This window comes from Capsicum annuum, chromosome 4, assembly GCF_002878395.1.
Source record: "Capsicum annuum cultivar UCD-10X-F1 chromosome 4, UCD10Xv1.1, whole genome shotgun sequence".
Classification (NCBI taxonomy): Eukaryota; Viridiplantae; Streptophyta; class Magnoliopsida; order Solanales; family Solanaceae; genus Capsicum; species Capsicum annuum.
Window position 1 is genome coordinate 206,883,393 of NC_061114.1, and position 15,426 is coordinate 206,898,818.

A 15,426-nucleotide genomic window follows, 5' to 3' on the forward strand; every position below is an offset into this window, starting at 1 on the left:
ATTTTCAGTGTTAAGAATTTCAGTTTATCTAAAGGAAATACATCGAGCTCTGGTCTGTAGTTATGACTTATGTCACGTTTTGATTATGTTGATATTATGACCACATCATCTAAAACTTTTGTTTAACAGAGATGGGGTACTTATATTTATTTTATGTCTTAAACGCTACCTCTTCCCTGGAGTCTAATTCTTTATCTCAGCCAGGCACGTGGACATACTATTGTATGCTCCATGTGTTATTAAGTTTGAATCTTATCTGGCTTCTGTTTTATTTTTTAATTGCTGACATGAATTTGATTAATCATGTTCCTGTGGAAGTACTATTGATTCCTATCTCTTATGGGTTCTCGCTATTTCACAAATTGCAGATTTATGAGCGGTTTGATGCGAATACTGCAGAAGATGCTGATGATGCCCGGTTTGATTATTTCACCAGAAAGGTCTGTTATACTTGTACATTAATGATCATTTCTCTTCATGATGTCCCGACAAAAATGATTGTGATGATATCTTTCCAGGAGTTCAGACAAAGAGCTTGCTCCTACTTCCCCTTTAACAAGATGGAATGTATTTCAACAACAACAAACAACAACAAACAAACCCAGTGTATTCCTACACAGTGGGGTCTGGGGGGTAAAATGTACGCAGTCCATACCACTACCTCCGGAGAGGTAGCAAGGTTGTTTCCGATAGACCGCCGGCTCAGGACAAAGAATAATAAGAAAATTCATAATATAACATGAAATGAAATAAGTTGGCACAATATAGAAGAGGCACCCACACAGTAATACCCTGTACTAACAAACCAAAGGCACCCCCACCCACATACCCCCACCCCATCTGCAGGCACTAACCTTCTACCCTTATCCGCGTCCTCCAAACCTTCCTATTTAGGGTCAAGTCCTCAGTAAGCTGTAACTGCTCCATGTCACGTCTAATCACCTCCCTCCAATATTTCTTCGGCCTACTCCTACCCCGCCTAAAACCATCCAAAGCCAGTCTCTCGCACCTACGAACTGGGGCATCCGTGCCCCTCCTCACATGCCCGAACCATCGCAACCGAACTTCCCGCATTTTGTCCTCCACCGAAGCCACTCCAACCTTCTCCCGGATAGTTTCATTCCTAACCCTATCACTCCTAGTAAGCCCACACATCCAACGCAACATCCGCATTTCCGCCACCTTCAATTTTTGGATATGGGCGTTCTTCACTGGCCAACACTCCACTCCCTATAACATGGCCGGACGGACTGCCACTCTGTAAAATTTTCCTTTAAGTTTGAGCGGCACCTTCTTATCACACAACACTACACTCCCGAGGCAAGCCTCCACTTCATCCAATCTGCCACAATCCGGTGGGATATATCCTCATCAATCTCACCATTTCCCTGAATCATGGACCCGAGATACTTAAAACTATCCCTCCTACACACAACCTAGGAATCCAACCTAACTACCACCTTGTCCTCCTACCTCAAGTCATTAAACTTGTCTTCCATATACTCTGTCTTGATCCTATTCAACCTGAACCCTTTAGACTCAAGGATTTGTCTCCAAACCTCCAATTTATCATTCACACCTCCCCGCATCTCATCAATCAATACTACATCATCCGCAAAAAGCATGCACCAAGGCACCTCACCTCTCCTTGAATACGCCGCATTAAAACATCCATCACCAAAGCAAACAGAAAAGGGCTAAGATTCGAACCCTGATGCAACCCTGTCAAGACAGGGAAATGCTCTGAATCTCCTTCCGCCGTCCTCACCTGTGTCTTAGCTCCTTCATACATGTCTTTTAAAAAGGGAAAAAACTCAAATATGCCATCAAACTATTAGAAATGACTCATCTATGCCATTCATTAAAAGTTTGGCTCATCTCTGCTACTGCCGTTATAGGAAAGTTTGATTCATGCCATTATTTTTCAGTGGAACCATTTTTGCCACGTGGTCTCTTATAAGACATCCACGTCACCAAACCCAAATAAACCAATTAATGGGTCCGATTTTTTTTATTGAGTTCAATTTTATTTTAACGGTATGGGTGGGGTTTTATTTTAGCGGTCTGATTTTTAATTTTGATTTTAAGTAATATTGGTTTATTTAGATTTGGTGACGTGGACTTCTAGTAAGAGTTCGTGTGGCAAAAATGGTTTTGCAAAAACACCTTTAAAAGATAATGACACGAATGAACCTTTTCTGTAATGGCAGTGGCATAGATGAGCCAAACTTTTCACGGCAGTGGCATAATGAGCCAAACTTTTTACATATGACATAGATGAGTCATTTCTAATAGTTCGATGGCATATTTGAGCCTATTTCCTTTAAAAAGTGAAACCTCTTCACCTTCTTTAATCAATTTTTTATATCAGAATCTTTCCTCAACCAAATCATTGTATGGCTGTTGTAACCCCCTTCCCCTCAAAAAGGAAAACAATAATTGAAGTGAAGATAAACTCTGATGGAAGTGAGTACGTCGATTACTAGTCGGATAATCTGTGATTTGAATTAAAAGCCCGGACTCCACGCATAACGGGAGCTTTAGTGCACCAGGCTGCCTTTTTAATCTAGATCTAACAGCACTACATTGTATGATCACATTTTTACGTGTTAACATAGGTGAAGTTTCCTATTGTATGATTCATTATTTCTGTTGTTATAGAGCAACCGAACGATTCATCCTTTAGTTTCTAATTTTCTTAGAGCCTGTATTTTATCATTTTTTCTGAAACTGATTTTATCATGTTAGTTTATGTCATAAATGCAACTCTTTCCCCCCTTTCTTGATGAAGCTAGAGATAAGTCGATAGCAACTTGATTCTCTGACTTCAGTAGGGCATGTATTTGTAAAAATGATTATTTTGCAACCGGATACTCTTAATCATTTTTCGTGTCTATTGAAAGATTGTTTTAGGCACTGCCCCTAATCTTTGTTTAAGTTACAAATCTGATGGTGCATATAAAGTTATTAACTAAGATTTTATCCAATACGATCTCGTCACATCCCTTTTTTTTTTTTTTTGAGTCTCCTGAGCTATTTAGGACCTGCATTTATACTATTTTATTAGATGCATGTAAAGAGAGGCCAAGTCCTCTTTCTTCAGTATTTGTCATGTACTCATTAGTTATGCAACTGTACCTTTTCTTTTTCCTCCAAAAAAAAAACTTATAATCACACCCCTCTACATTTGTAAACTGAGTTGCTCAGACTCTTCAAAAATGTCTATGGGTGCGTGTCGGATCTTCCAAAAATAAATAGTGTATTTCTGAAGGATCCGACACGGGTGCGCAACATTTTTGGAGAGTTCGAGCAACTTAGCTTGTAACCTGATTTTGTAAAGTTACTGATGCAATCAAATCAGTTGATCTTACAGTTGTGCTGTAATATTGATGTATGGTCGAGTCCACTTTGATCAAGTTTGTTATTCCAGGTATTCCCCAAGATAAAGGATTCCACCCAGGTTTGTCTGTCTGAGCTCGGGAAACAAATTCATTTTCCTAAGCATTCAGCTGTATGGAGTGGTCTTTCCTTGACTCCTTTTTTTTGTGTTTTCGGCAGGGTGGTATAATGCTATTTATTAGCTCTTATTTTGAGTTTATCCGAGTAAGGAACTTTTTGAAGTCACAAGAGGCATCCTATTGTTTATTGGGAGAGTGAGTAACATCTTGTGTTCAGATTGCTTCGCATTTCTGTGTATAAAATCGAATATGACCAAAGTGGTCTACTTGTTATGTAAGTATGCTGTTCTGGTTTGAGGTTCAGTTGTTTGCCTTTCTTTCTAGGTACACTGAGCAGAGAGACATATCTCGTGCACGAGTGTGGTTTTTCGATGGAAAGAAGAAAATTATGCTTTACACTGAAAGAGCTCACTTCTATCACCGATATAAGGTTCTCTCTCTTGAATGCTATTCATGCTGCCTTACCTTCTCTACTCTTTTTCCTGTTATTAGAAGGACCCTGGCATTTGATTTGGATAATGTTGTATGCTTTTAGTCTATACCTTGTATATCTGATTCTGCAGAGATATTTGTAGATAGTCCAAGTCATTGTAGCTGGGAATTTTAAGCAGCTTATAACATTCTTTTTGTAGTTATTCCTGGCTCCTTCAGTCTTGACATGAACAATCTCCAAATCTCTGTTAAATGGGATAAGATTGTGCTCGTGTTTAATGTATTTTTTTCTGCCGATTGGAAGTGGTTTCTTTAAGCTGATAGGTCTGTTTCATGAATGTTTTCCTTGAGTGAGCTTAGAGGAGCATGATCAAGGCGATATCCACACACAAAGTATACTGTGAGGAACAGACGAGACTTTGCTAAGAACATTTCTTTACTTAAATTTTTGGTAATAATCTACTTGTTTTCTATTTGACGTGTTTGAGAATGAAGTGGAATAAACTACTCATCCAGAAAAAATAATGAAATAGAAAAACTTGTAAGATAAAGCTACAACCTGTCTCTGGCGAAGGAGTGTAATTCTTCTTATATCTGGTAGCTGAATACGAGAGCTCCTGGATGTCTAACTGTGCTATGGAAGTTTATCTTGAACTTGGAAGTATACCTTCTAAATTGCTTGATGAAATTAAGGATTTTTCTACTCTTACAAGTCTAGTTTTAGGGAAAAACTAGGAGTGCTTCCAAGGATAGTACTGTATTTGGTTCCGGGGCTGAATTTGTGATCAAGTAGAGTTGTCAGAAAGGAATGTTGATTCGTACTAAACTCAAGAGGGTCATTTGTGCTGCTGCTTATGATGGTGTAAAAAGTGTCATCCCTTTGCAAAATGTCAAGGAGTCTTGAGATTCTGGTGTCAAACGAGTAAACAAGAGTACTGAATTTTTCTTTTTGATATCTTATTCATAGTAATTTATGTTAAACAGCATCGTGCAGTAGTTGCCTACTTTCTTCTCAATTACACAGCCATTTGGTAGTTGATGTTGCTATTAATCTTGTCTTCTGTCATAACTATTGGTTGTATATATCCTTAGATTCACCTAAGAGATAGATATTATCGGCCTTTTTTATGAAATGTTTGCATAATAATGATATATTTTTGTGTGTTCAACTTCTCTTGGAAATTAGATACGTGGCATTCAGAACTTGATCATTTATTCACTCCCAGAGCGGAAAGAATTTTACTCAGAGGTGATAATCTCTACTTGGCCCTCCAATTAGGATTTATATGGTTGTTCAAAGCGCGAGTCTTACCAAGTTATCTTTCATTTCTCCTGTAGGTTGTAAATATGCTACAAGGGTCGTCTTGCACTGTTCTATTTTCTCATTTTGACCAGCTTCGGGTATGGCTTCAAATCGTCATATACAATGACGAGTTCATATCTTGCTCTCATGCTTCGTCGACCTTTTCACCTTTTCCCTGTCATATTGCTCATCTCAAACTTTCTTCCAAGTGTTTGGTTTCCTTGTAGTGTTCTTACCACGTAATTTACGTTCTGGTGAATTCAGCTTGAGCGGATTGTTGGTACTGCTGCTGCTAAAAGGATGGTCACGTCGGACAAGGATGTTTGTGTCTTTTGTTAACAGGGAAGTCACAAAAAAATTTCAACAAAAACTGTTTGGCAAAAGGGTCCAACAGTTTCTCCAGCTCAAGGAATTGGTTCTTGCCAGAAATCTTATTTAATATATTCTTTGAGCAATGTTTGGTTAATCAATTTTGTTTCCTTTTGAAATTGTGATACTAGCAAAATTATTCAAATTCCAGAAACATAAAAATGAACTTTTTCTTTTCGACTGTACTGTTACAATTTCTGAACCCGGCCACCTCCCTTCCCTCCACATCCCCAAAATAGGGGAGGTCGTGTCTGGTATACTAAGGTTCACCAACTACTTTTGTAGTAGTGCCGGCAAAATTTAGCTAGCGTTTAGCCATAAATTTTGGATCAAAAGTTGTTTGACCATGAAATTTGATCAGATTTTGTAAATATGACCGTCAAATATTTATGGGTTTTCAAAAGCTAGTTTGAATTAGTTTTTGGGAGAAATTTTACTCATAAAGCTTTCAATATTTTTTCTATAAAAAATAAAATGTGTCCCTGAAATAATAATTTCAAAAAATAAAATTTTAAGTTTCCAACTTCAAAATTTAAGATCAAGTGGGAGCTTACTTCTTGGTGGGGTAACTATGGATGTGGTTGATTGATTAGGATACAAGTTGCTTGAGACATCTGAAGCTATTGTATCTAGTGCATCATCACTGGAGCATAAATTTCAACTATGTAGTACCTAATTACACATTGTTCCACTCTTTTCAAAATTACACAAAATGATTTTGTGCTGTGATACACTGCTTAAGATTGTTATACATTATTTAGGGTTGTGATACATTACTTAGCTGAACTCTATAGCTTTTGTTGCTGTTAGCTGATGGCCTCTTTTTTCGGTGTTGATGGTTTGCTCTAAGTGGTCAATGGGATCCTCTGAATGCTGCTCATATTAGATACTGCTTCTGATGATTGATTCATGCTTTAAATTTTAGATTATATTTTTCATGCAACTATCCCTCCGTCTTAATTTGTCTGGCTGGTTTTAACTTGATACGGAGTTTAAGAAAATAAAAAAAAATTCTAAATCTTATGATCTTAAATTAACCAACCAAAATGTTCTTTAATCTCATGGTCTTAAACAAGTTGAAAAATTAGAACTAAAGAGTTATCAAAAGAGCAAAAGAGATATTCTCTTTTAAATGGATTAAGAAAGAAAGATGAACAAATCGAAACTGATCAGGGAGTAAAATTTGGTTGTTTAGTTTGGTCCATTAGTATATTCCATAAGCATTTTCTATCAGCAGAAAAAACATACCTTCTTTTTACCTAATCATTTTCCACTAAACTGAAATGTTCTTTTTGTGTTTCTGACTGAACGCCTTTGACTAATATATGCTCAACAACAGGAAAGAGAACCAGTTGGAGTTGAAAATGGTGTAGCATTTCTGTGTTAGTCCTTCTGAAAATTCACCCCTCAAAAATGATATTAGTGTATCATAGGAGAAGTGACCAAAAGTGCAACACACACCTACCTGCAAGAACTGCTCGCTCAAGTACCCGAATATCTTCTGAAGCACTGATATAATACACACACATACACACAAAAGACCTAGCCGGAAATGTTATGACTCAACTTACAGCTTATATCTACAAACTCAACTGCCCAGCAGAACAATGAAAATGTTCAAACTAGAAATCTTATAGAATAGTGGTAATGTTCCGACAACAAAAGTATGAGATGAAGATGCTTAACCACATGTACATCCGTCAAACAGAGCTTGAAACTATGATATCCACAAAGTTCTACTCAGTGCCAGGTTTTCAGATAATCGTTATTGCCATCAAAATGTAAGAAGCAGAAAAGAAAAAGAAAAAAAAAAGGCACAAGTGTGAGCTTGACAGAGGACTGTAACCACTTTTCTAACACTTATTTGGCCTTAAGAACTTATATACTATACAGTAGACACATATATGGTACCATACGAAAATGGGGTTGCCCAACCGAGGAGGATGAAAATCCAGACACCTGATCAATTAGAGACATAGACACAAAGTGATGGCTGATCAGGTCAGGACACTGAGAGAAAGAGTAGGTGAATGCTGTACTAAATGTGCTGAGCCAAATGGTTATATTAGCCACTTGCTTTTCCACCTTGTAGCTATCGTAACTCCACATAAATGATCACCTGCAGGCAAGTGAACAAACCAACTGTTAAGAAATTTCCTGGAAACTTCAAGAATGTCATCGTGAGCCTAAGGTCTTAAAAGATGGAAGCATGCATCTTATTTGTATGCAGATGTGTCCATATTCAGTTGGAAGGATGCAAACTTCATATTTGCCTGCCTTTGTTTAAATTTCAGACTTTTAATGTAGCACTTCTCAGTGGCCAAATTAAAAGTTTATGTAGTCTTTGGTATTGTGCGCATTGAGTTGTGAGTTGACCTTCTTTTCAAAGTTAGCCACAGCTGTATCAAAACATGATATGCAAGAGAAACATACCAATGCATTGAATTGGCTGATTCTCTTATGTTTTTTCACCAGTTAACCACAACATACAGGAAATATGAAGGGTATAAAAATATGTCATATCAGCATATCCGTGACTAGTATCATTATGAGTACTCGTTTGTTTGTGCTAGATGCAACAGTTATGTTGATACTCAAGCTGGAATGTTAAACTAGGAGAGTTATTCATTTCCTCATTTTCATCTTTTTTTTGATGAATGTCTTTTTCTACTGATTATTCAAGATTCTCACGTAGCTTACCCTGTTTGAGAAAGCCGCTGCCAGTTCATAAGTTGGTGAGACTGTGGATGCCTTTGCAAGTAAGATGAACTGGTCCCAATACCATTATCGTCACCAACATATTGGTCCGAATAGTTAGTACTTGAAGGAGACCAAATAGGAACTACACCCCCATCCCTTTCTCTAGTACTGCTGGAAGATTCAGCCGTTGAATCTTCAGAATTCCTCCTACCTACCGCAAAATTAAAATGTGGAGTGGCATTGGTTCGAGCTGTTTGCATGACGGCTTGGTCGAGCGTGTCTCTCCTAGTATTTTCAGCTACATTGACGTCTGTTGGAACTTCTGCCCTACTTTCCAAGACTGAATTCCTAATATCCACAGAGTTCTCTTCATCATCAGCAGCTCTGAACAAAGACGACGTCATGCTAGGCACCATTTGATCTTCATAGCGTCGAACAGTAACTATTACGGGGTTGTTCCTGACTGGTTCATGTTCCATTTCCATCTGCATGGCCTGAGGAAATGCTATTGGGGAGTCAGCAGAGTCACCGTGTCCTTCTTCCATACCATTCTCAATTGCAGCTCTTGCAGCAGCTTCATTCTGCCACATTTGTGATAGGGCTTGTTCTAGTCTAACTTTTGCTGAATCAATTTCAACAATTGGAAGAGGATAATTGGAACCCAGCTCAATGCCAGCAGCTTCAAGTACAGATTCTGGTGCATTCCATGGGTGGTGTATCCATTCGGTGGGCAGCCTAGCAAGTTCAGGAAGCCACCGCCGGACATATTCTCCATGAGGGTCACACTTGTATCCCACAAACTGCCAGAAAGAGAACAGGTTCAAATAATTAGTTCGCCTTGTTCAAAAAGAAAATTTACATGACGAAACAAGAAGAGAAACGGAATAAGGGATAGCAGCCTCCCTGTTGTTTTACATGAAAAAACAAGAAAGAAAAACAGAAGGAATGACAGAGAGTTAAGCTAAAGTCTGTCCCATTCATTTCTCACCAGTCTTCCATAAGGTCACTGGTGCATTATAGATGGAAATTCAAAGTTCACGTTCAGTGGAAAAGACAAAACAGTAAGAGTAGAAACTTTCGACGTTTAAGAACTTTGCCATGTACAGATAAATGAAAATTTAAAATTTTCTTTCAAGTGTTTGGAATGCAATATCCTGCAGAGAAGTGAAAAACAAGGTCTAGTGAGTAAATATTATTCCAGGTTTAAGTATGACTTGGAAGATCATGCAGAAGCCAAGATGGCAAAACCAGCATCTTATGCAAGGGATACTGGCAAGAAGTGCCAACATACTTAGCTTGGCTTGTGTGAAAAACAAATCCACCATCTATGTAAGCAGGACAATGGGGGTAACTCAGATTGAGATCGTCAGCCCCCCCCCCCCCCCCAAAAAAAAAAACCCCGAAAAAGTTCGTTTTTCAGATACTCGAAATTAAAGCATTGTTTACTGCAGATGACAAGTCTGATTCCTTGGATTGAAAAGACTAGCATATCAATGCAATACAAAGGAAGTTCACAAACACTGCACTAATATCTCAGGATATAAAAGCACAATTTGCAATTTGGCATTCACATACACATTCCATCTTAGCTTTAGCATTTCTGCAAGAAGATTTGAGGCCCATAAGATGTTCATGCAGATTGCAATGTCTACTAGCTAGTCAGTGCCTCGGAACTAGCAATCTGTAAATAACAATTAACACAACGGGGAAGGGCTATAAACATTGGAAGTATAGACTAGTTGTGGAGCTATTAAAATTTCTACAATAGGATGAGAGTCTGTAATTGATGATCCAGCAACTCTACCATGTTAGGGAAGACATAAAAAAGGAATTTCAATTGTGAATTTTTCAAAATTTTCAATTGAAGGAAGAGATTCTCCCCAAAGATTACCCTAACATACCTGTGGATTATCAATCCGATCAAACTCACGACCATCAGGTAGGGTACCAGAGATATATTGCCAACCAAGAGCATCACTCTCAAGATCTGCGTCCAACAATGTGTCCCAAAAATACTTCATTCCCCATCTCCATGGAAGCTGCAGAACCTTGACGAAGAAACTAGATACCACAACTCGGATACGATCATGTAGCCAGCCAGTTGCCCATAATTCTCTCATACCAGCATCAACCAAAGGATAACCTGTTCTGCCTTGCCTCCATGCTTTAAAGTAGCCCTCATCCACTACCCATGGAAAGTACCTTAGGTGACCAAGCAGGGGCCTTTCATGGCTATGAGGATGATTAAAACTCATGTATCTAGAGTACTCCCTCAGTCCAATGGACTTGAGGAACAAATTAACACTCTCTTCACCAGCTTTATTTCCTTCATTGGCCCAGAGAACTTGCTTGATGCGAACAAAATGGAATACCTTACGAACACTGACTTCCCCAAAATGTAAATGTGGAGACAGAAAGGACGTTGTTGCACTATCAGCTTTCCGACGGTTCTGTGAGTACTCAAGTAATGGTCCATTAACGAAAGTAGTTAGTGCTTTATCAGCATTGCTCCAGCCAGGTGACCACGCCCGAGCAAGAAGTGCATTGCTTCCTTTCTCTGATTCATCTTCAAATACCAAGTTGTCTGAACGGCATCTTGATACATCACCTGGAGGTTTGCACAAGAACCCATGTAAAAACAAAGTTAAACTCTAACCAGTACTCTTATAAGTACATTACTACCATCCTAGGAATTTGTTTTGACCCTTAGCTTATTAGTGGCAGCACGAATATCTTTCTTACAAGTACATTAATACCATGTACAAACAAGAATAGAAGTTTTATCCAGAAAACAAACAAGACATAAGAGAAGCTCAAATGAGAACAAACCAGATATAATCCTTTTAGGTGGGAGAAGTGGAGCTTCTGGATCATAAGGCATGCTAAGGCATTTCTCCCAAAAAGCAGAAAATGTTGTGAACGGGCGACCTTCATCGTCGTTAACTTCCCATGGTTCATAGAGCAAATCAGCATTAAAGGAGCGCACAGATACACCTTGAGCTGTTAAGATTTCTTTTGCGCGATGATCTCTCACAAGTGAAATTGGATCTAAAGGAAAAGAAGTTTAGTTGCTGGTCAGGATAAGGCAGTGGATGAAATTGGCTTTACAAAACTATTTATCTTTTACATCCTTCTACTGAAAACAGATGCTTAAAATAAAAGCCATCCATTTCTATTAGCAATTTACCATTCAATTATGATCAGATCAAACACCAAGCAACACCCTTTCTGTTTCTATTAATCAAAGAACATGGAAAACGTTTAGTACAACAAATTTAGATTAATGACGTTCTAATTCAGGCACTAAGCAATCAGTGGCCAAAGGATTGAACATAGTAAAAAGTACAGCACCTAAAATTCATTAGTTTAATGAGAAAGGTACATGGCAATAGTTTATTATTTACCAGAAGACAACTCATTTATCTTATTCTTAAAGGACACACAGCAAGCACCAATCTCAATTAAGCCATCCCAATAATATAGTACTACTAACTTTTAAAACAACATCAAGACAGGCAAAAAAGTAATCAAAGTCGGACAGAATGATTACAAAGAAAAGTCAAAAATGGAAACTTTACTGTACTAACCATACAAATGATTGAAGAAGAGCTGAGTAGCACCAGTAGCTTTAACAACTTCAAGAAGTGAAGAAATACTATCCGTAGATCTCTTTGTAACAAGGGAAGTTCCAAGACTCTTCAAAGATGAATCAAGATGAGCTAAACTCTGCTTAAGCCACCATCTTGAAACTCTACCAGGATAATAATGCCCTTCTTCTTCAGGTGCCCATACAAACACAGCAATCACTGCTCCTGCCCTCACTCCAGCAGCCAAAGCAGGATTATCCTCCACTCTCAAATCCCTCCTAAACCATACTATACTACATCCACCACCTGACATCTTCCTTCAACAACCTTAACACACACACACTCACACTCTTTTTCTCTCTATTTTACCTCTCTACCTCTATGTAAGCACCATGTTAGTGTATTGGGGTTAATCTTATCTATTCTTTAACTGTTCCCTGCAGCTTTCACCAAGGAGATAAAGATTACAAATTTGAAACTTTTTAGCAAGAATTTTAGTAAAGAACCAAACTTTAACAAACCCCAAATGCTATTCTTGAATAAATGATGCTATTATTCTTGCGAAATTACTATAGACATTGGCCACCAACAAACAAAAAAAAAAAAACCTCTCTTACAGAAAGAGAAGAGATTGAGGGTGATTGGTTAAGGTGGTGGGATAACAAGAGAACTTATGGGAGATTTGCAACCACAACTTTATGTTTTTTCAAGATTTTATTTTTTATATATCTTCTCTCTTTTCTTATCTCAAAGGAAGGACAATAACGGGTAAAATTATTATGGTGTGATCAAGAATTTACTAGTTCAAATCTCTGAAACAAGTTATTTTGTAAAAATGTAAGGTAAAATTAGGTATAATATAATAAATCTTTGTGACAATGCTATTCAAAATTATCTATAAGTAAAAGCTTTAATACGACGCCACGTGTGTTTTCTTTCTTTCTTATCCTAACAAGGAAACAAAATTCCACCAAGCCTCTATCTCTAGTGCCTTCTCTAATCCTCTCTCTCTCTCTTTCTTTGACAGAGTGGAAAATTCCTGTTGGATTCAAGATTGGCTTTCTTAGGTACAATAAAGTCATATAATTAAATGCTTGATTTTTCTTGAATCATTGCAAATTGAAAGTATGTTCCTTGTCAATAATGAATTTAAGTTATACTGATGTACACTTTTTTTATACATCGAAGAAAACTAAAAAGAGTTTACTATCTTTTAAAAGTAATGTCGTTTAAATCTGTTAGAAGAAGAAACTTCGTATTCGTCAAATTATCCTTATGCTTGTGTCTTTTATTTGTCAGAAAATCGACTCGTTGGTTTAGTTCTATCCAAATGCATTTATAATAGAGATCTTGGTAACATTCAAAAATTACATGATATAACTAGGTAAAAATATTTATTATATATTAACACTTGTTGACTTTTTCTTGAATTTATTTCTTTATATTTTGACACTCCATCAGTGTGCATGCCAGCTTTTACAGGTAAAAAGGTGCAAAGTTTGATTCACATAACCTTTCTAGCTTGCATCTGATTCTAGACGACAAAATTTGTTACTCCAATTATATGATAGTATACTACAGTGTTGGGATATTTCTTTTTTATTTATTTATTTATTTATTAATAATTATCCGACCAAGTTGGGATTGTGTATAGAGAAAATTGGAAAGTTGGAAGGGGACAGGCCAGTATGGGGAAGCGAAGAGATAGGTGTGCTGACTAATTTGGATTTGGTAGTATTTATTTTTCTAAGGTGGGTAATAGGCCTATAGGGTATAGGCGGCCTTGCTTCTTTTTCTTTTTTGTTTTATTATCGATATTCAATACCCGCATTGGAGTATGATTAATTCGAATTCACATCGAGTAGGGCTCTATACGGAAGAAAGCGCTCCCTATCAAGAATTTTTCCATATCCAAAGTTCGAATCCAAGACATCTGATTAAGGGAGGAGCAACCCCATCCGCTTCACCACATCCTTTCTTTGCTTCTTTTTCATGCATGCAAGCATTAGATTCCTATTTATGAAATAAGTCATTTGTAAATTGTAATGTGGGCACTCCCCACCCCCTATCTTACTGATATTTTCACATGCTCTTGCTAAAACTTTTTATTTATATTTGGGAAGAGGGGTCAGGTGAAATGGGAAGGAAAATTATCTGGAATCGAATCTTCATCAGTAAGGTAACAATAACTAATTAATTGCTTTTATAAAATAAGTATCACATACAATTAAACCTCATTATGACAGTCATTCGCTATAGTTGTGTAATTTTTTTTAATTAATTTTTCATGTTACGTTTTACTTTTCAATAACGATATTTTATTTATAATAATAATAATGTCATTCATTATAACGGTAAACTTTTTTATAAAATTAATCTTCTATAACAATCATATTCAAATTAATATCTTGTAATAATATTTTATAAGAAACATATTATGTATAAAAAAATATTAAAATATTTATTGTAATCATTAGTAATATCGTGAACATAGTAAATTTAAGTATGAATAACTAGGAAAATAAATTGTATTTAAATTGTATCTGCCAATCTTGGACATAACTTTACGAGGAAAGACTATTAATATTTGACATTCTTATATTTACACTCTTTCTAATTTTACATATTTTTATTTAGAATAACTAATAAGATAGATACATCAAATATTAATATACATATATAATAACACTTCAGTTCACTATAGCCATCATTAAAATTTTAGATAAATGCTATCACTATAAAGAGATTTAATTGCTTATAGATTAATTGATCTTACAGCCGTTCATTAATCTGTTTTTAGTTTATATTTTTTTATTATTTGTTTTTACACATAATTTTTTTTAAGAAAAAAAAAGGAGAAATCTTGTATGCCATCATGTTCTTAATTGCATGTGCAAATTACATACCCTTTGGGTACATGCCACTTTCTCCTTCTCCTTTTTCTTGAACAAGGCTGGGGGAGTGAGTAAGTGATTCTACATGTGATTTGAAATCATGTTTTTAAATAAATGTTCACACATGAAATTTGGATCATGATTTCATTTCAAACTACAATCCTAAATTCTCCCAAAAAGGGAATTTGAGATTTTAATTTTTCAAAAATGTATAGCTTGTTCCTAAGTTTATATTTTGTTTTTACAAAAAAGAAACTAATCATTTTAAAGTTTAGATAAAAACAAATTAAACATGCATGTTTGGTGTTCGTATCATGTAATAGAATTATATTAAAGATCTAAATAGCTAATCCTTAGCTAACTGCTATTGTTGACTAATGAATATTTATAAAATTATGTGTATTTAAAAATTTATAATTGTAATTTATAAATATTTATTTATAAAAAAAATAAAATATATACGATTTATCAATAAACATAGTAAAATATTCCAATATCTTATTTATGAACTATCAATACACTATCGTCTATCGGTGACCATCACATAATGTCAGATCCTATTATTGTTAGCTTTTAGAATGACCAACAATTATAATTTTTATCATACTGTATATATTAAGATTTTCTCTAATACTTTTATTGATATAATATTTAGTTATTACTATTCTCTTTGTATTTATTAA

At 36.1% G+C, this 15,426-nt stretch overlaps 2 protein-coding genes across 4 annotated transcripts in view; one reads left to right on the forward strand and one right to left on the reverse strand.

The window, feature by feature from the left end:
- LOC107867503 (U3 small nucleolar RNA-associated protein 25 homolog) overlaps positions 1-5,742 on the forward strand; it is a 28,457-nt gene extending 22,715 nt beyond the window's left edge. For both annotated transcript variants that reach the window (XM_047410944.1, XM_016713770.2), the window contains exons 16-22: positions 369-440; positions 3,431-3,460; positions 3,559-3,653; positions 3,783-3,888; positions 5,077-5,139; positions 5,229-5,291; positions 5,458-5,742. In XM_047410944.1, the coding sequence (XP_047266900.1) occupies positions 369-440; positions 3,431-3,460; positions 3,559-3,653; positions 3,783-3,888; positions 5,077-5,139; positions 5,229-5,291; positions 5,458-5,532 (504 nt within the window). In that variant the 3' untranslated portion in view covers positions 5,533-5,742. The remainder of the gene's footprint in view (positions 1-368; positions 441-3,430; positions 3,461-3,558; positions 3,654-3,782; positions 3,889-5,076; positions 5,140-5,228; positions 5,292-5,457) is intronic.
- A 1,434-nt stretch (positions 5,743-7,176) lies between these two features.
- LOC107867504 (cryptochrome-1) lies at positions 7,177-12,813 on the reverse strand. Of its 2 annotated transcripts, XM_016713771.2 has the most exons (5): positions 11,850-12,813; positions 11,092-11,310; positions 10,164-10,870; positions 8,263-9,062; positions 7,177-7,681 (listed from the first exon to the last, which is right to left on the reverse strand). In XM_016713771.2, exons 1-5 carry the CDS (start codon positions 12,160-12,162, stop codon positions 7,678-7,680), a joined length of 2,043 nt encoding a protein of 680 aa, XP_016569257.1. In that variant the 5' UTR covers positions 12,163-12,813; the 3' UTR covers positions 7,177-7,677. The 2 variants fall into 2 exon arrangements, with proteins under 2 accessions (XP_016569257.1, XP_016569258.1); XM_016713772.2 differs by lacking the exon at positions 7,177-7,681 and having other exon boundaries at positions 8,259-9,062; positions 11,850-12,673.
- Between the last annotated feature and the right edge of the window lie 2,613 nt (positions 12,814-15,426).